Genomic DNA, 27,206 nt, shown 5'->3' on the forward strand with positions numbered 1-27,206 from the left:
CACATTCAGGAAACAAATCGCACATGGCATCAAAATCCTTGATCTGGGGATCCGAGTCTTCCAGAATTAGATGGAATCCAAAACATTCAGTTTGAATGTTTTTTTTTCAGATATTCATTGAATCTGTTACAATTTTCATAAGTAATTATCTTTATCAATATCATTCACAATTGTTATTACAACTCATCTTTTTAATGTGACTTATACGTATACAGTGTATTTTCATTTGTATTGTTCTTTATTACTCATGGCCTGCCAATTGAATAATGAGCGCACCTGTCACGGTCCTGAGAAATGTTTTTAATCATCACGGTGAATGCTTTATGAATTTGTTGCACAATTGCTTAACAACTACGATTTAAAATAAAATATTATTTGAAAAAATTGATTTGTGTGAAGGAGAAAGAAAGAATAAAGGGGGGGGTGGTCGTGGGCAATGTAGATGAAAATTATGGGATGTTTGTGACTTTATGGGGGTCGGAGGGGATTGGCGAAAAGAAGTCAATGTTCGGAGCGAATGAAATTAATATTCATTTACGGATGTGCCTACTGTGATTGATCATTGTGGCTGCATAATCTTTATGGCGATTAAAAAAATCCAACTTGGGTCGGGAGGGGTACGTGATTCAATAGATTTCGATAGAAGTACACACATTCAACAAAGAGGATTGACAATTCATTCACAGATATTCATTTGAAGCACGAATTGTGTGAACGTTTTAGAGGATATGTATTTCGTTATTTACGCACACAATGAGTTGCTAGTATAATTTGAATATCGTTGGATGAATTTTTCAATTTCACTGATGTTATGTTTTCTATCGGCATTGTGCTTTTATACAGTTAGCTTTACAACGTCGTTAGCCTAATTACTGCGAGTGGATGATATTCATGAAATGAGATGGAATGTGAACGAGACGCCCCAAAACCGATGGCACGTGATCTAATTAGTATTCATTATCTTGGGCTTGAGCCAATCATTGTGCTTGAACGGGTTTCCCCGATTTCCCACCCTGGAATGTGTGCCACCGTGTGTGACCTTTTAACCTGTTGTTCGAGTGCGAATCAGCTGATTTCGTGACCTCAAATATTCTTCATGTTGTTTACGCTGGTTTAGTGCTATACAATTAAGAAAATCTTTTTATTTTAATACTGTTAAAACGTGAATTTCTGTAAATTTAAAACTACACCTAAAGTGATATTGTGATGCAATTTATTGAATCACGTACCTCGATCTTCCCACTCATGATGCAAGAAAATATTTTTAGAATTTAAAATCACCAAAATATACATGTAAAGAAAGATTATTCAGCCATCATCATCAGTAGAATTCTAAAAAAATATATTCGCTTTGAATATTGACTTCTTCACCAATCCTACACACACGATCTCAACATCCCCTTGTCATTGTCCAGGCCACGACCACTCCCCTATCGCTCTCTCCCATCGAACATCTACACCCCCCCCCCTCTCTCTCTCTCTCTCTTTCACATACGCTGTATCTGTAGGCCTCCATAATTACCTAAAAATATTTTTCCTATCAATTAACCTATACTTTCAAAACATAAATCGCAATTAATAACAAAATCGTAATATTAAAGTTTTATGAATGACTAAAAATATTCCTCACGCTCGTGATGAGCACATTCATTATTTTATAGGTGAGTATTCGAACAAACACAGCGATAATTGACAGTGATAAAAGAATCTTGATAAAAGATTATAAGAGTAAATATCATCAATAGAAATCTTATGAGAGTTAGTTTCAGTGAGTATCTGAATAAACAAAACAAAAATTCATGCAAATTATATTAGTTAATTGGGGACCCCGTCTCATGAATACCGATGTCCATTATTTGGAACAATCTTTGGATTTCGTAAGGGCGTGACGCGGCGCAAGCTCAAAGGGCTACGCATGCGGTCCGTAGATTTAGTCGGTCATTGACATAATAAGCAACACGCATTCACAAAATTAATCGCACTTTTACAATGATGTAGCGATCTAAACATTGAAATAATGGACTTAATTTATCGATGCCATCAATGTGAATAAATCAATTAACTGTAAGTATAAAATGAGATTGACATTTCCTTTCACCTTTTTAAGTTATCAGTACCGGTAATTGCCTTTCTGCTTCAATCGCAATTCGCGCAACTGTTACGGCTGTGTGGCCGGAGAAGCATTAAACAGACATAAAATGTGGTGCATTTAGCAGCAATCTAAGCTCGTCGATATTGATATTTTCGATAGCTACCGCGCTTTCGCGCGGGAGGGGGGACACCCCCCTCCCGAACCCTCCCCCCGTGCGTGCTTCGCACGCACCGAGGCCACAACCGTCAGAGTGAACCTGGCGAGAACGTTGTCATCAGCTACATATTGTGACCTTGCCAAACATTTTTTCCATTATAGATTCATTTGTATTTTCAAAGGGTTCTCTATAATATGTATGGAAATATATATTCTTTCATCATGTACAATTAAAAAAAATCATAATAAGGCATGTTTTAGACCATAGATTTCCATGTGGAAAAAATTCTATGGTTTTAGCATGTAGAGAATTTAACACCTTTTGATATGACGTTACATACTTGCGAGAGCGGTGTTGGCTCAGTCGATAACGCGTCTGCCCGTCGAACCAAAGATCGTGGGTTCGAGTCCACCCCGGGTGGATGACTGAAGCCAGTGCTTTGTGTGTAAACGTCTCTCCCATGTTTCATAGATGCAGGCTATGTTACAATGGTAAACACTCCGTCCCTCGGATAGGACGTTAAATGGAGGCCCCGTGTAGAGGAGAGTCACCACCTTTGCACGTTAAGAACCCACTGCACTATTCGTATAAGAGTAGGGGGAAACCCCGGTGTAGTGGTCCACCTGCATTCCCCCCAATCAGTTATATCGGGAGAAGAGACCTGCGGGTCATAGTGATTCAGTTCGCTTTTCGCCTCCCAGGCACAGGTGATGCCAAACAAATAATAATAATAATAATAACATACATTTATCATGGCAGCCATTCATAAAAAAGTAGGCACCACTTTTTTCAGCAGCAAATTGTCAAGGGAATCAACCTATTATAGTTGTTGAGGATAGTTTTGTGAACATAATGACACCCATCAACCTTTCAAAACATCCAAAGTTTGAAGAACGCAGAACAAATTGAGTTTGGCCTCCTAGGTAGATGGATGGACAGAGGGTACTGGATGAATGAATGCATTGATGGATGGATGGGTGAGGTGGTGGATGGATGGCTTGACAAATGAGTGCGTTGACTCATTGATTGATTTGAATTCTTTATCAACAGATCATGAATAACTTGGAGCAGATGATGTCACTGCTGCAGACCCAGCAGCAGGAGATCAAGCATCTAAGACAGGAGATGAACAAAGCTCAGCTGAGTAACAGTATCATACAATCTACCAAGGCTAGGATAGACAAGCTTGAGAAGGGGTTGGGCACCAAGCTTGATACCATCTTCACCAAGCAATCGGAACAAGAACGTATCCTTGATCAAGCAAAAGTAGAATGGACTGTATGGCCTCCAGTTTGGCAACGCGCTTGACATGTAATGACGATATAATAGGGTTTATTTTGTCAGTATGCCTCATGAATATTCATGTGGCACATGACACGTTAGGATATAGAGTAATGTCTGAGACATTAGTGTAGCTCAATTGATGTCGTGCAATCAGTAAGTCGACTGCAGTCAATACCATTGACACATTTCGAATCTCATCTTTAATGATTTTTGAATTTTTTTTAAATATTTAAATTGTGGCAAGATTCTGAAAAAAAATACATTTGTATATGAATATTCATGACTGCGTCAGTCACGTTGGTACTGAATTGGAGCCCTTGCCAGCAAAAACGAGTGACTGTATGGAAAGCGAGTAGTGCAATATTTTGTGTAAATGCCTAATCACAATGATTTCATTGCAGGTACCAAGAACCTGTAATGTATGAAATAGCCAAAAGAATAATCCCGTGATATAGTTCTGGTGAAAGATTGGTGTGAACTTTCCATTTTGGTTGATTGGAGGAACATCTAGGTACAATTTTGAGAAAATAAGGAATTAAACAAGGGTCTTTGGTCAAGTGAACACCAAATAAAATTTACCATTTAGTCTATAGCATTTGCCCCTAATTTTACTTGAATTGAATTGAAGATTATATTATTTCAATTTTTGGGAGAGGGCTGTATGAAACACATTTCTACTGGTTTTCACTGTACTAAGGGTGCATCTGCATTCTCTTTTAGGGAATGATAACTTAATATTTGTTGGAATATTAGGAGGCTTTACGGTGTAGTGGTTCTGACTCTGATTTCTTAATCAGAGGGTTATGGGTTCCAGTCTTACTCCAGGCATTGGTTTCCTTCAGCAAAAAATGTATCCCCATCGTGCTGCACTAATCCCAATTGAAATAAGTGGGTACCTGGCAGAAATTTATTTCTTGAAGGGCAGAAGCCAGTATGTACTTTTTATATTGGTCGAATATATAATACTGATAACAGCTGCTCTGCTATGACCAGGGTAAAAATTATGCCCTATTTACCATGTTTATACACTGCATCGGCTCGCGATTCAGAACCGCGAGCCGATGCAAACTCGGCTTTTTTGTTGCGTGTAAACGCGATTTACTAGCATCGGCTCTCGGTTCAGAATCGGCAATTTTGCACCACCAAAGTAGTAGGTTCAGAACCGCTAGTCGATGCAGAATCGGCTCTTTTCTACGTGTAAACAGGAAGCCAATTCTACATTGGCAATTGGCGCGCATTTCATTTACTTTAGCATTATGACGTACTTCAAAGCGCACGGATCCAGCGTTGTCTTTATTATGACATACATTGTTGATGCGCGGATCATTTCAGGTTTTTGCCACACGAGCCGATTCTGCACCGCGAGCTGTGACAGCGTGTAAATGCGGTGCAAGATAAACCAAAGCCGATTTTGCATCGGCTTTTGGTTCTGAACCGAGAGTCGATGCACGTGTAAACACGGTAATTATTGTAGACTGCTTAGTGACTTCCGTTAAATTAAGTGTCACTATTAGCATATAAGTGAAGAAGTGCTACAAAAACAAGTACTAGTACATGAATTATTATCAGTGGTAGTAGACGTAACCAAGATCAGAAAAGATTTTCCTTAACTGATATATCCAGGCCAAAGACTCAGCCTTGCTCTGCAGGAGAAGACCAATCTTGATAAGCAGAAGCAGGAACGTCTCCTAGAGACAGTCACCCAGACCCTCAAGCAACAGGTCACCAGTAGACTTGACAAGACAGTACGTACAGAGATTGAGGCCAAGGTCGTACCAGGTGAGGATTTTGTACCACATGATAGACATTGGGGGTGGAGGGGAGGGGGTTTGGAGGGGATTTTTACATGAAGCAAACAAAAAAAGATTTTCACTGGCAACTGCTATAAGCTACTGAAATCCTTGCATCTGATTGGCCAATTAGTCAGTGTAAATCACTGACAACTCTTTTTTATGAAACTCCCCCTGGGATTAGAGGTGGGTAATTCAGCATGAGAAAAATGATTACCTCATCTCATAGCTAAAGTAAGAACAATCAATCTGAATCATTTTATTTTCGTATAGTCCAGAATACACAAATCCTGATAAGAATCTTAAACATAAGTAAGCCATGATAATCAATATAGGTTTAAATCTGTTTGATTTCACAAAACCCTTTTGTTCCCTGAAAATTGTTATATTTTCTAGAAATGTTAAGGTTATAAACCACGATTCTGTGAATGTAAGTTGAAAAAAAAGTTAAAATGCAAAAGTACAGGTAATATAAAGGAAGATAAGATATATGAAATCTAAAAATATTGGTAACAAATACAATGTTGATATTGAATTTACAGGATATGAATGTGTAATTGTGTCATGGAATGCCTTGATGTATGTAATCTTTTGACTTGGACAATTGTATTGTGTGTCTATATAGAGCAGAGACAAACCTCTTCAAGAAGGTTCTGTAGATAGGTGGTTTTTATATTATGAGGAATTGCCCTTTAAAACCAATCATCAGAAATCTATTATTTATTTTGCATCTGCGTTTCCAGAGCTTAATAGAGTACTTGTTCCGGTCACCGAACAGCTGAATACGAGTATAGGCCAGAAACTGACCGCCACTGACCAGCTCATGAAGGAGAATATTCAAAAACTTGTCAAGTCAAAGGTAAGATTTCATCCATGGCTTGGTAAACTGGTTGACCTGATTTCAGTTGGCCTAATGGCGGTTGGTCTAATTCCCAGATTTGTTGACACTATCACTTTTGCTTAAAGGGAAAATACTATTTTGAGAGAGATGAATGCAACAATTTTGAGCTTTCATATTTATCAGGAAGAATATGGAAAAAAGGTCCATTACAAATGATTGCTTCTTAGATGAAATGATGTTCAGGATATGACCTAAATTAGCTAACATGTCTTGACTGAGGCTGAACATCTGAGTTCCATTCATGGATATATGTTTGTAATATATATGTCTTTCTTCTAACTTGAGACAATTTCTCTCTTTTCTAGTAATACTCAGATCACAACGTACACCTATTCAATAAAGTTTTATAAATATTTTCAAAACAATTTTGAAGCACTTCTCCTTTTATAAGAATACTTCACGTCATAGCAAGAACCAAAGTTAATTTTTCTACGGATTGCAATCTACCTACACTGCTTCTTACTCATGAATAATCCAGTTATTTTTCTTTTTTTACAGTGATGCCAAGAGTGTGTCAGAATCTCTCATACATATATAATACACCTTTAATACACATGTGTTGTTTTTTCTCCAGGGCGTTGCAGATACCATGGGACAGGCTGCAGCGAGCACCCTTTCAACCACCATTCAGAACACCTACCGAGAAGCTTTCCACAGTACTGTCGTTCCTGCCTTTGAGAGGGCGTGTTCATCCATGTTTGAACAGATTAATACCAGTTTTGATGCAGGCACAAGAGAATGTAAGTTCCTGAATATTTCCAAAATAGGTTTGCAATTGTAAATTTTTGCATTTTTTTGACAAATAAATACCATAGCTAAATATGCAATACAGGCATAAACAGCATTGAGAAAGTAATATACATGCATGTGGATGATTATTTGTGATTATTTGAAATTACCCTATATGTAACCTCATATAACCTACCCCACCCCCACCCCCCCCCCCCAAAAAAAAAAAAAAATATATAATAATGACCAAAAACAGAGATGCTGCATATGTAGCTACATTTTTACCTTCGGTTCCAAACCCTCGCCCTCCGTGGAGCCTCATGTATGTGATCTTAAGATATTCAATCAGAGACATTATTATGAATACAGATGACAGTGATTAGTGGTGGATCCAGAGCAAATTTGAAAATATAGGGGGGGGGGGCCAGATGAGCAGTTCTTAGATTTAGCTGTAATATGTAATTGTTTCTTGAAAACTCATTTGTAGCCAAAGGCTGAGTTGCAGAATATTTTACAATACAAGTTCAAGAATATATGATAGGCAGTTGCATAGTGACACAATGCTTAAGAAATTAAAATATTTAAAACAAACTTGCCTAAATAGATGGTTACAGGATTTTTTTATCCATGTATAATCAAAATTAATATAAAGAGTTGGCGTTATCATATATAAAATGAGAATATTCATAACAAATATGTCAAATTAAGCATGTATGATCAATAGAGATTTCATGGATTATAGAGAGGGGCATGTCCCTTCCACCCTTGCCAGAAACTGCCACTGGGGTTTGAGATGTTGTTTTGGGGGAAGAAGCCCTTTGATTTGATCAACAAATACTCTATAACAAAATAGAAAAATATACAAATATTTTTTTTTGTTTTGAAATGCACATTTACAGAAATACAAGTTAGAATCCATCCAGGGGAAAAGAGCAAGTTGTTAACTGTTGACAACATGCATATATATGAAGAGGCCGCTTTGAACAATGTGTGTTGCAGCATGTCAGGTTCTATGTAGATGTAAAAAAATCCAGGCATGGACGTAGCTTTCAATCGTGTCTCATTTAATGGCTAGCTTTCGGCCAGTACGGCCTTCATCAGGCCTATATGTATTGAAACAAACAAAACAAAACATAACAAAACCATACAGATAAAATCATAATAACAAAGTAAATTAAGGGTTACAAAAAGTACGGAACAGAAAGGTAACAGTAGAATAACAAAAAAAGGGGGGGGGTAATGAATGAAACGAGATGTACAATAGAAAACGATTTGGTAACTTAAACTGCGAAGAAAGACAAGGTATTTGCAGGCAAAGGAGATTAATTGCAGTTTCTGGGCATCGGTAAGGGTGGCTTGTCTTGTGTATTAGGTAATGCAATTAAAATAAAGGATAATGATTCATGTAAAAAGACAACTAGTTACAGTATTGCAAATATTGATACATAAATATATTTATATATTCATACATTTACATAATAGTCAAATAATCACGATAATGGTCGTACAAGATATCGTTTAGGAACTTGAAATTCAATGTTCTATTATGTATAAATATAAAATTATTTCAAAATATACATGGTCATGCACAGGTAAATAAAATCGTATAATTCATATTAGTATTGTGCGGTAAGCAACATAATCATAAACAGTAATCAAGATACTACGGCAATAAATTAAACTGTGTAGGGGTAAGGAGACATAGCTAAACTTTATGGGTGCTGTGGCCTGTTACGCTAGTTGGGACGGGTGATACAGTGAAAATAAACAACGAAAGGGGTCGAAGAGAGATATGTAAAGGGTATAATAAATGCCAAACATAATACAAGTATATGCGCATCAAATATGGTCAGATGATGTTGAAAAACAGAAATAGTTACCTAATATCCCAGTGAGAGAAGGTTTTGAAGGTGGGAATGTAAGAAGTCAAGTGAAGTTAAGTGTGTGGTGGTGTACGTGATGGATCATTGGTTCTAATTGTCAACATTGATTCCATGGGGGCGAAGGTGCGTAGAGTTGTGATCCAGTATGATTCTTGGTGTAAGATGATTGAGCGGTATTTGTCTATCTGTTCTATTGCCATGATCGAAACATTGTTAATAGAATGGTCAGGGAGGTTAAAGTGGAGGACATACGGGATAATTTTAGTGTTGTGATTGGGGGTGGGGTTGTAGTTGCGGATTTCGGATCTGGTGTTACTAAATCTGGTGTAGAGTGTGTTTTCTGCTTTGCCAACATATTGTTTATGACATTTCTCGCATGTGATATATATATTGTCTCACCTGCGAAGCAAAGTGAGACTATAGGCGCCGCTTTTCCGACGGCGACGGCGGCGGCGGCGGCGGCGGCGGCGGCAGCGGCGTCAACATCAAATCTTAACCTGAGGTTAAGTTTTTGAAATGACATCATAACTTAGAAAGTATATGGACCTAGTTAATAAAACTTGGCCATAAGGTTAATCAAGTATTACTGAACATCCTATTAGAGTTTCATGTCACATGACCAAGGTCAAAGGTCATTTAGGGTCAATGAACTTAGACCATGTTGGAGGAATCAACATCGAAATCTTAACCTGAGGTTAAGTTTTTGAAATGTCATCATAACTTAGAAAATATATGGACCTAGTTCATGAAACTTGGACATAAGGTTAATCAAGTATCAATGAACATCCTGCATGAGTTTCACGTCACATGACCAAGGTCAAAGGTCATTTAGGGTCAATGAACTTTGGCCGAATTGGAGATATCTGTTGAATTCCCATCATAACTTTGAAAGTTTATGGATCTGATTCATGAAACTTGGACATAATAGTAATCAAGCATCACTGAACATTTTGTGCAAGTTTCAGGTCTCATGATTAAGGTCAAAGGTCATTTAGGGTCAATGAACTTTGGCCGAATCGGGGGTATCTGTTGAATTACCATCATAACTTTGAAAGTTTATTGGTCTAGTTCGTTAAACTTGGACATTAGAGTAACCAAGTATCACTGAACATCCTGTGCGTGTTTCAGGTCACATGTCCAAGGTCAAAGGTCAATGAACTTTAGCCGAATTGGGTGTATCTGTTGAATTACCATCATAACTTTGAAAGTTTATGGATCTGATTCATGAAACTTGTACATAAGAGTAATCAAGTATCACTGAACATCCTGTTCCAGTTTCAGGTCACATGATCAAGGTCAAAGGTCATGTAAGGTCAATGAACTTTGGCCATGTTGGGGTTTTTTGTTGAATAACCATCATATCTCTGTAAGTTTATTGGTCTAGTTCATAAAAAGAGGACATAAGAGTAACCATGTATCACTGAACATCTTGTGCGAGTTAGAGTAGTATGCAAAGTTAGCACTGCTGCTATATTGAACCGCGTGATGCAGGTGAGACGGCCAGAGGCATTCCACTTGTTTACATTTACTTGCTCCTTTCCTTTTTTGTATCACGTTTTGTTTTACGTTTTATTTGTCAGATGTGAATCAGCTTGAAGCAAATCTGGCCAAGACGAAGCAGAAACAGAGGGAGGGACAGGAGCCCATCATGAAGGAACTGAAATCAATGGTTGAAACGCAAAGGACAAGCATGGATGAACTCAAAGCATCTATCTTCCAGAATGTACAGGGAGAGATCTCTGAACAGCTGCATACAACCACAGAAAAGTGAGTTTAGGGACAATGACATTTAAAAAATGGATGGATAGTCAAAACCAAGACAGAATATTGGGTCTATGATATCCAATTTCATCCACTCGCACATAAATACCTCAGTTTATCATATCCTCCATCCACTTACATCTCTTGCTCCTTAAAAGGTCAAGTCCACCTCAGAAAAATGTTGATTCGAATCAATAGAGAAAAATCAGACAAGCACAATACTGAAAATTTCATCCAAATTGGATGTAAAATAAAAAAAGTTATGACATTTCAAAGTTTAGCTTATTTTTAACAAAATAGTTATATGAACAAGCCAGTTACATCCAAATGAGAGAGTCGATGATGTAACTCACTATTTCTTTTGTTTTTTATTGTTTGAATTATACAATATTTCAATTTTTATGAATTTGACGATTAGGACCTCCTTGCCTAAAGCACAAAATGCTAAAATAATGGAATTCCATGTGTTCAGGGAGGAATGAAACTTCATTTCACATGACAATGATGAGATAATGAAAATATTTCATATATTAAAATACAAAAGAAATAGTGAATGATCATTCCTCATTTGCATACCGACCGAGATGTACATATAACTGTTTTGTGAAATGAAGCGAAACTTTAAAAAGCCATGACTTTCTTATTTTAAATCCGATTTTGATGTAATTTTCAGTGTAATGTTTGTTGAATTTTTCTCTTTTTATTGTCTCACCTGCGAAGCAAAGTGAGACTATAGGCGCCGCTTTTCCGACGGCGGCGGCGTCAACATCAAATCTTAACCTGAGGTTAAGTTTTTGAAATGTCATCATAACTTAGAAAATATATGGACCTAGTTCATGAAACTTGGACATAAGGTTAATCAAGTATCACTGAACATCCTGCATGAGTTTCACGTCACATGACCGAGGTCAAAGGTCATTTAGGGTCAATGAACTTTGGCCGAATTGGGGATATCTGTTGAATTCCCATCATAGCTTTGAAAGTTTATGGATCTGATTCATGAAACTTGGACATAATAGTAATCAAGCATCACTGAACATTTTGTGCAAGTTTCAGGTCTCATGATTAAGGTCAAAGGTCATTTAGGGTCAATGAACTTTGGCCGAATCGGGGGTATCTGTTGAATTACCATCATAACTTTGAAAGTTTATTGGTCTAGTTTATTAAACTTGGACATTAGAGTAATTAAGTATCACTGAACATCCTGTGCGCATTTCAGGTCACATGATAAAGGTCAAAGGTCAATGAACTTTGGCCGAATTGGGTGTATCTGTTGAATTACCATCATAACTTTGAAAGTTTATGGATCTGATTCATGAAACTTGTACATAAGAGTAATCAAGTATCACTTAACATCCTGTTCGAGTTACAGGTCACATGATCAAGGTCAAAGGTCATGTAAGGTCAATGAACTTTGGCCATGTTGGTTTTTTTTTATTGAATAACCATCATATCTCTGTAAGTTTATTGGTCTAGTTCATAAAAAAGTGGTCATAAGAGTAACCATGTATCACTGAACATCTTATGCGAGTTAGAGTAGTATTCAAAGTCAGCACTGCTGCTATATTGAACCGCGTGATGCAGGTGAGACGGCCAGAGGCATTCCACTTGTTCAAATCAAGTTTTTGTTGGGGTGGACTTGTCCTTTAAGCGCTTTTCTGCTCTCTCATCATGCCTCTACCTTGCTCTATGGTTTCCTCTCTTTGTTCAATTTTTCCTGTATCAAATTACCCCAAAACTATGATTATCATAGATTTGTAATCTGGCAAATCAGGACTATGTATTAGTATCCGGTAGTGAGACATTACTCATCATTACTTAGGTCTTTGACCTAACTATGTGAGAGATGGTTTGTTTTTCAAAAAAGTAAGCACAACATTACAAATGAATGGAATACATCCAAGTTTGTGTCTTGATAGCTGAAGTTACAGTTTGCAGATCTATATTGATTAAATGTTGTTTCTCTTGATGGCAGGGCAAATTATTATTTATTATTTTTCTTTTGCATTGAGACATTGATATATTGTTAAAAGCATTTTGGGTCAGATTTTGGCTATTCATTTCTCAGTTGGTGGTAAGAGAATATGTAACCTTTATGCATAGATGCCACTTCTCAGACAAAAGTCTTAATTCAGCCTTTTTCAACATATTTCTAGCCATTGAAACACCTCTTTCATCCAGGTAAGGGGTCATTCTAGATGATTTTCAGAACTTTTTAATCAAACCTACATGGCATTCCTGCCTTTATGAACAGGTTTACCGTTTATGAAACAGCGCATATGTTTGTAAGCATGAAATCTGTAACTGTTGGATGAAAAAAGCAAACACCTGACATACCCTCTACTGAATTCTGCAAATTTGTACAGGGACCGCCTGGTTCCAGTGAGTAGACAATTGATTAACTATTGGAAGAACTTTACCCATTGACAGGTTAAAGAGAGACGTGCTGGACAGGGTTCAAGTGATCGTCCAGGAGGAGATCGGGACGGCACTCAAGGCTCATCAGGCAACCCTCCAGCAGGATATGATGGCTGCCATCAGGTCGCAGGCAGCCACACCCATACCGCAGGCACAGGACGTACAACACATACAGGCCAAGATTAAACAGTTGATAGAACAGAAGCTCATCAATGCAGCTTTCCAACATGTGAGTAATGCTGGGGATGAGTATAAGATAGAGGGGAAGGAGAGAGGGGGAAGGGGAGCAGGAGATTGACAAGATATGAGAATAAGCTGGGGAAATAGGAGAAGAATAAGGAGAAGGTCAAGAAGGAGGAGAAGTAGAATGAGAAGGAGGTTGAGGAGGAGAAGAAGGTTAAGAAGGATGAGAAGAAGAATGAGAAGTAGGAGTTGGTTGAGGAGGAGAAGGAGGGATGGGACAAAGAAAGGGGAGCAGAAGAGGAGAAGAAGATATCACCATTTTGAGATCCAAGGAGAGGAGAGATGTTGGGAATTTAAGATTGGGGAGGAGTATTCAAGTTTATTGTCATATTTTAACTGCTTGATACTAATTTCGTCATGCTTCGATTGTCTTTTGTCATCATTTCATGCCAACTTCCTTTTGACGAATGTTTCATCCCAGGCTCTGAACGCATCAGACCTTCGAGTGGTGGTGTTCACTTGTAACGAGGTGACCCCTGACACCATCTTCACTGACGACGGATGTCTGCTGGAGCAGCCTGTGCTTCTCTCTCTCATCCAACAGCTTTCTCAGGACTTGGGTTCACAGACCAAGATCAAGTGCACGTAAGTATCTCACTTGCTGGGTGTTTCACAAAGCTGTTCGTAAGTTCCACGCGACTTTACGAATGACTGGTGAATCCTTTTGTGTGACTTTGTGTTCATGTAGGGAGTGATTTCAAGTTTGTACATCCTTGTGAATACCAGGGTCCGCTTTTATAAAAACTTGTTATGATACAATGCACAATTTCTATAACAAATATACTATCAGCAAATCAGACTGAAGGATTTCAATAGACTTTAAAGGTCAAGTCCACCTCAGAAAAATGTTGATTTGAATCAATAGAGAAAAATCAGACAAGCACAATTCTGAAAATTTCATCAAAATCGGATGTAAAATAAGAAAGTTATGACATTTTAAAGTTTCGCTTATTTTTAACAAATTAGTTGTATGAACGAGCCAGTTACATCCAAATGAGAGAGTCAATGATGTAACTCACTCACTATTTCTTTTGTTTTTTATTGTTTGAATTATACATTATTTCAATTTTTACGAATTTGATGATTAGGACCTCCTTGCCTGAAGCACAAAATGTTAAAATGATGGAATTCCACGTGTTCAGGCTGAGGAATGAAACTTCATTTCACATGACAATGACGAGAATATAAAAATATTTCATATTTCATATAATAAAATACAAAAGAAATAGTGAGTGAGTGATGTCATAAGTTTCCTCATTTGCATACCGACCTAGATGTGCATATAACTGTTTTGTTAAATGAAGCGAAACTTTAAAATGTCATAACTTTCTTATTTTACATCAGATTTTGATGACATTTTCAGTATTATGCTGTTAAATTTTTCTCTTTTTATTCAATTTAGGTTTTTGTTGGGGTGGACTTGTCCTTGAAGTGTTTTTGTAAATTTGTTATAAAAAGTTTTATGAAACAGGCCCAAGCTATTTACCTCTGATATTTCTCTTCCCCGCAGATACATTGATGAGGCATTGCTTGCCGTAGACACCACCTTCCCAGTAACAAGAGAACATCTATCTGGTATCATCACAGAACTCTGTCGTCAGATCACCATGGTCCTACAGACACAGCCAAACCATCCCCAGACTAAGCAGCTCAAGAGGGTCCTCATGCAGGCCCAGTCCCTCAAATAGGATGTAAAACTGTTACTTTATAGTCCTGTGAATTAGAAGTTGAGACAAAGTTGTGCAACCCTGCTATAAAATGGATGTTTGAACTATTGATTTCAAAATGGAGTCATCTGATACGTGCCTATCCCCAGACATAAATTGTTTTATCACACCAATACATAAAAACATATAGCAAGAAAATTGGATTTCAAAAGATTTGTGATGGTATAGCTGTAATGCACATTTTCCTCTCTGTATCTGGTATATTGCAAAGTGGCTTTATATTTTGGACAGACAACACTAACAATCACACATATCTACCTGATGCATGCATCTAATATGTGTTTTTTTTTTAAGACTAATCATTTAGTTCCATGCTTATTTTCTGTTTTTATCAAAACTGTCACTGATCTTTATTTTTATTAAGGAGACTGAAACCCTTGGATCAAGTTTGCTTGTATGAAAACGGAAGATCAAAGAATAAGATCAATGAAAGTTTGAGAACAATGGGACAAACAATAAGAAAGTTATAAGCACTTGAATGTCAAAATCATGACTGCTATGGAGATCCTCCCCTTGGCAATGCAACCAAGATTTGTGATGTCACCCCCTTTTAACACTGATAATATACCTTCAAACAGACAAATTGCTCATTTTTATATTACAAACCCTTTTTCAATAATTTCATGGAATCTCTTTAACATCTCCTGTGAAAAAAAAGCAACCTGTGATCTGTAGATGGAATTCATGAATATTGCAATTTTAATTGAAATATGTAGAAAAGAAATTGAGGATTTGTACAACAAATTGAATATAACTCACATTGGTCACATTGCCCTTGGGAGGATGTCAACATCATTAGTGATGTCAACATTAAAATTCTTATAACTTTCTTATTGTTTGTTCATTTTTTTTCTCAAACTTTCGTTGGTGTTTCTTTAATTTTTTTTCACACAAACTAATTTGTTCCCAGGGTTTCATTCTCTTATAATGAAATGTAAGGGAGACAATGCTGTTGGAGTGAGGCATGATTTATTACGATCCTATCTGCATTTGGGCAATTTCATATAATACAAACATCTTACCCTTATATGTGGAACATTCCTGAATTGTTTCACCTCCACTTGTCATATGAATAGGTTTCATGCTCTTCAATCATCATGGCTTGACCAGTTCATGAAATAAGTAAATATTGAGGAAAGTAGGGGTCAGAAAGTATTAAAAAAAAAAGGTTCAATATTTTAGAGAATTGCCCGTATGCTTTGCTTCAGGCTTCCACATAATACGTATCTAGTTGTGCCATTATCACGTATCAAAGCATTGTCCTGCATTCTTCACAAAGCACTTGATAAATCATGAAAGAGTATATGGCATTGTGTGATAATTTTTATTCATGCGCTTAGAAGCAAAAATATATATTTTTAAGCATGTTTTTTACACCCATTAAGTATTTTTAATCTATTTTTTTTAATTCTTTTTTTTTTATTATCGGGGCCCATATTTATGAAGCTGAATAAGTCTAATCACATCTAACACAATCAGGTGATTACTAGACACATTGGCCCGAACTCACAAAGGTGGTTTTGAAAACCCACGGTCGAGTCCATGATTTATGCAGATTTCCTGTATAAATTACCCTTATTTTACCGCGTATATAAAAATGTCCAATGCTGATACGCGCTTTTGTCACAGTGCGCCAAATTTACGCCTGTTGTGGTTATCCACGCTATTTTATTCATGAATCCACTATTTGAAGAGTGGACTCGTTACTCAAAACAGTGGACTAATGAATAAAATAGCTTATCTAACCATGGTAGCAGGCGTCGGTTTGGCGCACTGTGACAAAAGCGCGCATCAGCATTGGACATTTTTTATACACGCGCCCGATATGAGCTGAATTATGCCTAATTTGTACAGGAAATCTCCATAAACCATGGAATCGAACATGGGTTTTCAAAACCACATTTGTGAATTCGGGACATTAAGGTCTAATGAATATTGAGAGCGTGGGGGCCTGTATCACATATCTTCGTAGAAGAATATTCTTACGATTGATTCCATTGACTACTATGTTCAATCAATCATGAAAATCAAGCGTATGATCAATCACTGTCACTAGACCCTGTTCTTTTATTATTCATTATGCTCTGAAGTGCCTTATCAAGTAACAGTAGCAAAACAGCTTGTCTAAATGCAGTCACCAACCTGATGGGCCTTTAATTGTGATTTGTGAAAGAAGCTCTATTTCAGCCATTACCCACAATGCATTTCCGTATCGATCTATACTACTGGTAGCTATGAGGAGAATGTTTTGAAAAAATCATAGAATTGAAGGTTTTTGTGGAAAATGAAGAGTTCATGCAAAATAGGTTATAAATCTAATATCTTGGATGTATGCTGATAAGCTGCCAATATTCCGTACATTTTGTTTGGGCTGGGCTTAGTATTTTGGATGAACAGAGTCAGAGAAATCAAATCGTGTTTTTTCTCTTGCTCATTCTCTTCTCAGAGCTTATGAGAGGGTTTTCTCATTCTTAAAAAAAAAATCTTGATAGCATGATTATTTTTCAAGAAAATTAATACAATGTGATAGAAATCATGGCAATATTATATATACCTTTGAAGCTGCTACATGATACAATAGATAACAATATTATTGTATGTGCACTGCTCCATTTAAAAAGCAGGCATATGTATGAAAAACTTAAAACTGATAGTTGGCATCTGGCCTGCACATTCTTATATAAGGTATTCTTGAATACAGTCTCATGGTATGTTTTGATTAAATGTAAATTACCTTTGTTTTATTTGATAGTTGAGATCAGTGAATTACAAATTCAGTGTTTTTAATTAATCTTGGGTTAACACTAACCAGTACATTACGTCCCATAGAATGTGTGCAAGCTGTATCATTTTAACTTCAGTTAAATCCAGTGACCGTCGTTATAATATATCTGTAAAGCACTTTAGAGACCGTTATAGTTCAGGTAAAGTGTTTTGTATAAGCAGAATATTATCATATTGTTTAGTTGTTTCAGCAATACACGATTTGGTTATTGCTGATACAAGTTATGTTTAGTTGTTCAGGCCAAGCTCTGATGTAATGACTTGACAGTTTTGTTTGTTCATTGCTAAACTTGTGTTCTTTTTTAATAAACATGTTTATATTGAGAATATTACTATTCGTACTGTATTCAGAGTTCTCTTATTTTCTGCTCGAGATTCAGTTATGGAAAGTGGTAAGGCAATGATGTAAATGTGGTGTTGTCATCTTCTTTTATTGATTTGTAAAATGTTTGGTTACTGTTCCTAATTTCACCGTGGACAATATTTTATATTACTAGACAAAGTCAGACCCATCAACTAGTACAATTTTAACCTTCTTTTTATCAATCTTAAGATCAAAATACTAGCATACAACATTCCTCTGTCTTGATACCTTTTTTCCCCATGTTACTGCCAATCACCCTGAGTAGGCAGAGTGTTATGACCAATATTTTTTTTCACGCTGCATAGCATTGTAGATTTTTTGTTTTATGAAATAATTTCTGTTAAAAAAGAACAGCAGAATACAATTTTTCATTCACAGAGGTTTACAATTGAACATTCGTTTTTGTCTCACCTGCATAGCAGAGTGAGACTAAAGGCGCCGCTTTTCCGACGGTGACGGCGGCGGCGTCAACATCAAATCTTAACCTGAGGTTAAGTTTTTGAAATGACATAACTTAGAAAGTATATGGACCTAGTTCATGAAACTTGGCCATAAGGTTAATCACGTATTACTGAACATCCTATTAGAGTTTCATGTCACATGACCAAGGTCAAAGGTCATTCAGGGTCAATGAACTTAGACCATGTTGGAGGAATCAACATCGAAATCTTAACCTGAGGTTAAGTTTTTGAAATGACATCATAACTTAGAAAGTATATGGACCTAGTTCATGAAACTTGGACATAAGGTTAATCAATTATCACTGAACATCCTGCCTGAGTTTTATGTCACATGACCAAGGTCAAAGGTCATTTAGGGTCAGTGAACTTTGGCCGAATTGGGGGTATCTGTTGAATTCTCATCATAACTTTGAAAGTTTATGGATCTGATTCATGAAACATGGACATAATAGTAATCAAGCATCACTGAACATTTTGTGCAAGTTTCAGGTCTCATGATTAAGGTCAAAGGTCATTTAGGGTCAATGAACTTTGGCCGAATTGGGGGTATCTGTTGAATTACCATCATAACTTTGAAAGTTTATTGGTCTAGTTCGTTAGACTTGGACATTAGAGTAATCAAGGATCACTCAACATCCTGTGCGCATTTCAGGTCACATGACCAAGGTCAAAGGTCAATGAACTTTAGCCGAATTGGGTGTATCTGTTGAATTACCATCATAACTTTGAAAGCTTATGGATCTGATTCATGAATCTTGGACATAAGAGTAATCAAGTGTCACTGAACATCCTGTGCGAGTTTCAAGTCACATGATCGAGGTCAAAGGTCATGTAAGGTCAATGAACTTTGACCATGTTGGTTTTTTTTGTTGAATAACCATCATATCTCTGTAAGTTTATTGGTCTAGTTCATAAAAAGTGGACATAAGAGTAACCATGTATCACTGAACATCTTGTGCAAGTTAGAGTAGTTTACAGAGTCAGCACTGCTGCTATATTAAACTGCGTGATGCAGGTGAGACGGCCAGAGGCATTCCACTTGTTTTTTTTTTGCAAAGCCCCATTATAACATTGCATGAGTATTAGTCACATTAAGAAGATATGATTGAAAGGGAATGTCCATTCTAGATGATAGTAATACCTGCTCTCCATATTTGAGATGGACTGACTCAATCAATCAATCAATCACATTCCTTTGTGAGATGGGGTCCTGTGACAGTGAAGAATCGTAAATTATCCTTTAAAATCTACCAAAGACATGAACATATTCCAATCAAGTTGTCTGCTATCACTTTAAAAATCAATACTACTACTACTACTAATAATAATAATAATTAAAAAAACGTAACAATGAAGATTATATAGTGCTTAAAACTTTATCCTAGGCACTCTACAAAATACAGCATAATATGGACAAAATGTATAAGAAATGCAGGGCAATTTGATATTGGCATCCACAACAAATTTGTTTTACCCAATTACATTTTTATTTCATTTATCTCTAGGACATCGAATAACCCTATTTTTCATTCACATAATTATTTGAATATCCGTGTTAAATAAAATACGAGAAGGAGAACAGGAAATGGAAGGAGAGAAAGAAAAACACAAGAGGACTAATAAAATTAGTCATTGGTATGCCCAGAAATTTACTTTGCTATGAAAGAAGAAGACAAATATGAGTTTAATTTCTATATCTTTATAAACATCGTTGTCATGGATATTGCACAAAGAAGATGAAAGCTAGCATACTATGAAAACGTAGAATATAATCATTGTTTTCTTGGATAAAATTGAATATAAATCACTGACATAGCAACACTAATTTGATATGGGGTGATTTTTCAATTTCCCTGTGAATTATACTGAAGTTTTCATGGTATTAGAAAATTTAGTAGAGACTAAAGACTAAGTTTTTCACAATAATACACAAAACATCACGCATAAGATCTTTGAGTTGGACTGAGAAAAGTGACTCATCTGAATTACCATGTAAACAAAGACTTTCATAGATCTAATATTGCTTAGATTGTCCATCCTGTCCATTGCAAATTATGCACTTGGGCTGATTATGGCTATGTATATTTAAAAGAAACAAAAATTAATTCCATTGAAAGGCAAGGGTTTGTCAATGGCAACTATGTCTTTAGTCATGTCTTTGAACTTGTGACAGTTTCATCAAACATTGATTCAGTGATTCACTCTAGGAACCTTAATTTCAAAATACAAGTATTACTTTCCTGAAGGTTTAATTCATGAAAATTAATTCTGTATATGGGGAAAACTACTTAATATTATGATTGCCAGAGGGATGCCAAATTTCCTTAGATAAATCCTCATTATCAGCAAAAACATATGCTCTTCATTGTACGAAGAAGCACAGGTGAAAATGATTTGCCTTGTATTAAATAGGTGATGCCCCTATTTGTTCATTATTTGCATTTTATGATCTTTAACATGGACGAGCGGAATAAAGGTTGTGCTATGGCATATGCTATTGGGTTGATGAGGCTGTTGCTATAAGTCAACCAAAAGGAAACTTCAGAAAATATCTTGTTTTTAAAAAAGATCAAGTTGATAGTCCCTGGTAGCCAGGTCACAAAGAAGGCTAGTATGATAAAGGTCAAAGTTCGTATTACTTTATTGTTATTGGACGATTCTAGGTGTCTTAGCTTACCCTTGTTACCTTTGGGTTGCAAGTGCTTTGAAGGTATGGTTCGAGTCGATATGTCTCGACGTGAAGGAACATTCTCCTTTTTTTGCTTTGGCAAATTCTTTGAAAAGTCTGCAAGAACAACTTCCTCATTTTCAAGGCGCTGTTTGGTGTTTTCTTGGTCAGTATCAATGTCCAGGTGACCACCACTAAATTCCGGTTGTTCAACATCAAAATCCTTGTTTTTATAGTCTTCATCTTCAAGGACATCATCAGATTGATGTTGCTTGGTGTTTTGTTGTTCAGTATCGATGTCCACTTGGCTATCACTAGAATCCTGATATTGTTCACCATCTTCAATTCCATCGTGATGATACTTGATGTTGCCTTGATTTGAATCTGAGTCAACATCTTGGCTATTGATGGCATTCTCTTGACCATCTGTATCCTGGTGACTCTTCTCATCAAACTCCATTCCCTTCAGATCACTTAAAGACAAATCAAACTGTGATAGAGTTGTTTCATTACGTCCATCTTCGTGCTTCTTTCCTTGTCGAACTGCTGAAGAGGTGCAGTTGTCCAAGTCATCGCTCTGACTGGTGTGCATGTCTCCAGTATTTCTTGCCCTTCTGCCAAACATACCAGAGAGACGTTGGCTACGAGCAGCTTTGATTCGGAAGTGAATCCTCACGTAAAAGGTAATGATGAGAACCACTGGTATACCTATCCTGGCGACGCTGATAGCACCCACAATATAAATATTGTCATTATAATTCATTTTGTATCTGCCGTTAGGTGTAAACTCCGTGGGCTTCACTAAATTCCAGACTATCACCAGAGGTATCCAGAAAGCCGAGGACACCAACCAAGTGATGACATTGACGATATCCGCAATGCTCCTTTTCCGTCGTTGAAAGTGCTGTAGTGGATACGTTGTTGCTAGGTAACGGTCCACGCATATGGCGATGATACCGAGGACAGACATCCCAAGAAGCGTGTTCTGTACTCCGATAAACACGTGGTAGAGGTCATGTCCGAATATCCATTGGTTGTAGAGGACGGTAGTACTGCGAATCGCCATGATGAATCCAACCAGCATGTCAGAAACGGTGATATTAAGGATGTATCGGTTGGGGTAGGTCTGCAGTTTCTTCTCGATGTGGTATGCTCGTAAAATCAAGGCGTTAAGGAGCACTGTCATGATTGACAAGGAGAGTTCGATACTGAACAGTATCGTTGCTCTCGTCGTTGTGGCGGGCGTTGTTTGGGTAGTCATCGTCACGTTTTGTCGACCATGATCTGTATTCGATGTAAACGTTGTGCTATCCATTCTGATCAATATTTTACGGCGGATCTACAATGGAATTGAAATGAGAATAGAAAGAAATTAAATTCGAACTGCATGCGGGAAAATATGATCATAAGGGCCTATGAGCCTTGAATCAAAATGTACCAAGTTCATATACCTGTCATATTATAGGCCTAAATGCTAATGTTCAAATGTTAAATAAGTTCCACAGAACGCCTTTGGCAGCGATCCAATATTCTAAAAATTTTGCGACTTTATGAGATGTTCTGCAGAACTGGAATATAAAATTTGTGTGATAAGGCTTCAGTCAAAACTCACGAGTGGCGACCGGCCGATTAGTAGCCTGCTCGGGGCACCGCCTGAATTTAGGCATCGCCCAACGATTTTTGTAGAAGTCGAGCGGACTTATCGGTGGCCTATAGCAGTGCCCTGTCGATTACCAATTAAGTCAAGCCAAATCGGGTTAACTTTTCTGTTTGGCGCCCGGCGATCTTGAACTCGCCGGAAGATCATCGACCGATCTCTAAGCAGCCGGTGACCACTCGAAAGCCTTTGACCCATGAGTTCAATTTTTGACCTAAATCGTTCGGCGGCCGCTCGATTACGCCGGCGCTTGGACGGTGACCACCCGGGCGTATTTCGGGCGGCGATTGAAAAGTGAGCAGACGCCGCCAGAATTCGAACTCCGCGCTAAATCTTGAATGGCGACCGAGCGATCCCCCCCCAAAAAAAAAACAGTGGTAACCGGACAGCCGCCGCTCGGTGCCCGAGCAAAATTGGCTAAATTCTCGCCGCCCGGTCGCAGAGCAGCCGTAACCCAAGGCTCCATGTGGTAGAGGCTCAAATATGAAATACATTGGACCGTCAATCTAACGTCCCTTTTCCACTTATTGGTCCTTTGGAAATGTGATTGCGAAATTTAAACAGTTTCAGCATAAACCTTTGGCAATTTTAATTTCACTTGATACAATAACCTTTAACCATGTTGACTATTGTATCAGAATGATATATTGGACGATTGTATCCTTGAGAAATGGTTTTATACCTAAAAGAAAAAAAACGAATAAAGGAGAAAAGGGGGAAAAACCGAAAGTATAAAGACATTTTGATTGAACTCGTATTAGATTTTAGATTGTATCTTTGACTCAATTTTTTAAAAACGAATTCTCTTCCATGTTTTTATGGTTAAATGATTATTCGTTAACTAAATATTGAGTGATATATATATATATATATATTCTTAAATCTAACATTCGTGAGTAAAACTACAATAAAAATGTATTTACTTTTAATATTGGGTTTATAATATCTGAATGATTCATAGATCTATCCAAATGATAATACTTTTATAAGAAAATAAAGTAATAGACACTTAGTCAATTCTTTCAATAGACAAGGGAAATACCAAATATATATTGTATACAAAATAATGTTTAAATAAATACAGTGTGCATCGTAGCTTACCAACCCTCTGCTTTCAAGGTGATTAACTATCTTCCCTCGCGTAACTCAACAGAATTTTCAAAGTCAATCTCAAATGTTTTTGTCAGTATGAAATAAGTATTATTATTAACGGTACTACCCGGCGCTATCACTGGAGCATATTGTGAAGCAATCGCAAAGGTTTCAGCTTATATCATCTCGATTCATCTGCCAATATTTTCATCATTTGTAAATGGTGACATTGACTTTTCCCGCCTTATTGTTCATCCTTTGTCGATCTTTCGCTGTGTATTTGATACAATAGTCACGTTACCTCTATTTTTGGTCAATAATCGGGTGTCTTTCGGTGGACTGATGTTCATGTGGAACTTTCTGGAAATATATAATCAGATAATAGAGGATGTTGCGTGAGCATTGTCAAAAGAGATTTAAAAAAATGGATATTGCCCTTGATAACATTATAAAAAAAATGTCAATCAATACAGTGATAGAGTCATTAAAATGTATTTTATTGAGATTGACATTCTTCCCCTTTCATTCAACTCAACATTATTAAATTCCTCTTGTCATATTTCATGAATTTATTATCCATACATTAATGGGAGGGAACCCCATCTAACATGAAGCAATCGGATCTTGGACTGGCATAATATTACCCTTCTATTTGGAAAAAAAAATCGCGCAATATTATAGGAGGAAAGCAAAGGAAATAAAGAGAATGAGGTCAGACGGGGGTGGAGAACAAAACTAACAAAAACAAAATGTCAGGGATAATGTTCTTAAACAGCTCTTTTGGACAGAAGAAAAGGAAATTTCAGTGAAGTTGAATGAGAAGTCTTTTCTTATATAGCAATAGTTGCTAAACATCTTTTAAAAGAAACTTAGTACAATAGGTTTATCGTTGTTGCAAGTGCACAGTTTTCAATCTTCAATGATTTTGAAAGAGGTAAAGCTTACAATTTTCTTTTTTCAGATAACGTAAATGATACTAAGTCGAATGAAAAGTCTTTTCTTATGTCGCAATAGTTGCTAAACATTTTATTAAAGAAACTTAGTACACTAGGTTTGTCGTTGTTGCAAGTGCACAGTTTTCTATCTTCAAATTAATTTAAAATAGGAAAAGCTTACAATTTTCTTTTCTTTTTTTTTCAGATAACGTAAATGATACTATTATAACTGCTTTCTTGACGAACGTACTTTATTAAAAAATAAGATATGATTTGCTTTTCTAGAGTAATTCGACCTATTTTCCAACAAATAAAAAAGAAAGGCGTATCAAAAGAAATCAAGACCCCCTACATAGGTGCCAGCCTGTGCTTGGTGGAAACGGATCTTAATAATATTGCAATTTATAAAGGGGAGATATGAAATCCGATCCGAGTCAATCAAATCGTTGACTATTTGAGATGGGATTTATAATGACAGCGTGCGTAACAGAGGAGGGTGATATCTGCGGGTGATACCGAGATTTTGATATGAAGAAGGGTGGATGAGTAGGGCGAGATTGCGAATATATCTTAATTTCATACTCTGTTTCATGCATTATTTTTCTTTATCAAGGACGAGGAGGAGCGGGGAGAAGATGAGGAATGGTATCAAAATAATCATTACCGTGATTATAATCGTATGAAGATGATGATGATGATAATGATGCTAATGACAATGATAATGATGATAATGATGAAGATGATGATGGTGAAGATGATAATGATGATGATGATGAAGGTGAAGATGATGAGAACAATATGATGTGGATGATGATGCTGATGATGGTGGTCATGGTGAGCATGATGAGGAGAATGAGAAAATAGTAATTTGAAGGGGAGAAAAAGAAGACAAGGAGATCAATGAAAAAAAAAACAAAGCACATAGCATGGAGATCGATGGGCGAGACTCTCGAGTCCGTCGTTCGGTGCAAACCTTGAACCAAAAAATAAGGCCTTTCGGTCCATTAGATGTGAATGTGATTGGCAATTACTTATGAAGCGTCTATTTTGTTTTACCCTTGACATGTCTAATGATTGTAATGGTTCTCATTTTGATGTAGTATTGTTCTTCGATCGATCTCATTCTATTTTTGCATTTGGTGGTTGCTAAGTTCTGCCATCGCCTGGCTTATCCAAACAAGCATTAACATTTTATGAAATGAAAATTATAATGGAACTTTAGGCCATATTTATGACGTATCCATGGAATCGGGAAACATTACGCTGGATCATCGTGATCGTTGTTCTTAAATGCACAAACCACAATTCGAATCGAGTCTGTTCGACACCCTTGTCTCTTCTGGCTCACCGACCGCCCCGGAACAGGTACATGTATGTTTATCGTACGGCCTCTTTGGTAACAACAGTTCAAGAAATAATTAAAAAGATCTCTGCCTCCTTCTTGTACTAAATGAAAATAAAATTTGATAAATGAATGAGTAAAAAAAAGTGCCATCAGGGCATAAGTCAGAAAAAACAACTTTTGAGTTTTTTTAATTTGGTAAATCACAATTCGCAAATGACAAAAAAAAAATGACAAAAAATGCCGAAACATGATATCTCTCGTACACTCCGATTGGTAATCAACATCTTCATATTCCTTCACCCACTCAGTTTATATTCAACATATCTCTTCGAAGACGATAAGGAACACCAATAAATTGGAAATAAGATTCTACTGAAACGGTACAAATTTTATTTGCTTCTCATCCAAATAAATTTTTAGCAAATTTTCGTTGAAAATTATAAAGAAATAAATATTCATATATATATTTATACGGTAATGGCAATGACATACAAAATTCATCGGGGGAATAAATTCTAGCTTCATCATGTTACATTACATATTCTGTTACAAGCAAATATAAGTATATAAATCCGATCACTAATTTCAGATGTTTTTTTTAATAAAAACATTTTTCAGGTAAAATCATTTAACGATATTTGATTTGAGGTATATAAGTCGACATGATATGTTTACGTCTGTAATATAATTGAATATAATTGAATCTAGGTCGAATGTACATGGTTACCAGACACACTCTGGCTGGTATAGATTTAAATTCTAAGGCTTATCAAAGTATAAATATAAGGCTTATCAAAATATCAATCTTGATTGTGATTGTCTGCAACAACATGTTACCATGGTACTTAACATTTGGCAGAGTCACCATGTTCATAAGCTCTTTATGAAAAGACCCAAGGCCTTGATATTACACAG

The 27,206-nt window shown here is 36.7% G+C and overlaps 2 protein-coding genes across 3 annotated transcripts in view; one reads left to right on the forward strand and one right to left on the reverse strand.

The window, feature by feature from the left end:
• Positions 1–16,455, forward strand: part of LOC121407220 (enhancer of mRNA-decapping protein 4-like) — a 44,416-nt gene extending 27,961 nt beyond the window's left edge. For both annotated transcript variants that reach the window (XM_041598186.1, XM_041598187.1), the window contains 8 exons: positions 3,300–3,495; positions 5,157–5,312; positions 6,067–6,182; positions 6,799–6,964; positions 10,417–10,603; positions 13,028–13,244; positions 13,680–13,843; positions 14,769–16,455. In XM_041598186.1, coding sequence (XP_041454120.1) covers positions 3,300–3,495; positions 5,157–5,312; positions 6,067–6,182; positions 6,799–6,964; positions 10,417–10,603; positions 13,028–13,244; positions 13,680–13,843; positions 14,769–14,946 — 1,380 coding nt within the window. In that variant the 3' untranslated portion in view covers positions 14,947–16,455. The remainder of the gene's footprint in view (positions 1–3,299; positions 3,496–5,156; positions 5,313–6,066; positions 6,183–6,798; positions 6,965–10,416; positions 10,604–13,027; positions 13,245–13,679; positions 13,844–14,768) is intronic.
• A 3,788-nt stretch (positions 16,456–20,243) lies between these two features.
• Positions 20,244–22,577, reverse strand: LOC121409425 (muscarinic acetylcholine receptor M3-like). Its single transcript, XM_041601360.1, has 2 exons — positions 21,272–22,577; positions 20,244–20,251 (listed from the first exon to the last, which is right to left on the reverse strand). Exons 1-2 carry the CDS (start codon positions 22,575–22,577, stop codon positions 20,244–20,246), a joined length of 1,314 nt encoding a protein of 437 aa, XP_041457294.1.
• Between the last annotated feature and the right edge of the window lie 4,629 nt (positions 22,578–27,206).

The sequence above is a fragment of the Lytechinus variegatus genome, chromosome 2 (assembly GCF_018143015.1).
Source record: "Lytechinus variegatus isolate NC3 chromosome 2, Lvar_3.0, whole genome shotgun sequence".
Taxonomy (NCBI): domain Eukaryota; kingdom Metazoa; phylum Echinodermata; class Echinoidea; order Temnopleuroida; family Toxopneustidae; genus Lytechinus; species Lytechinus variegatus.

Excerpts from the sequence above, each read along its gene's own strand:
- LOC121409425 (XM_041601360.1), bottom strand. The coding sequence starts at position 22,577 with ATGGATAGCACAACGTTTACATCGAATACAGATCATGGTCGACAAAAC.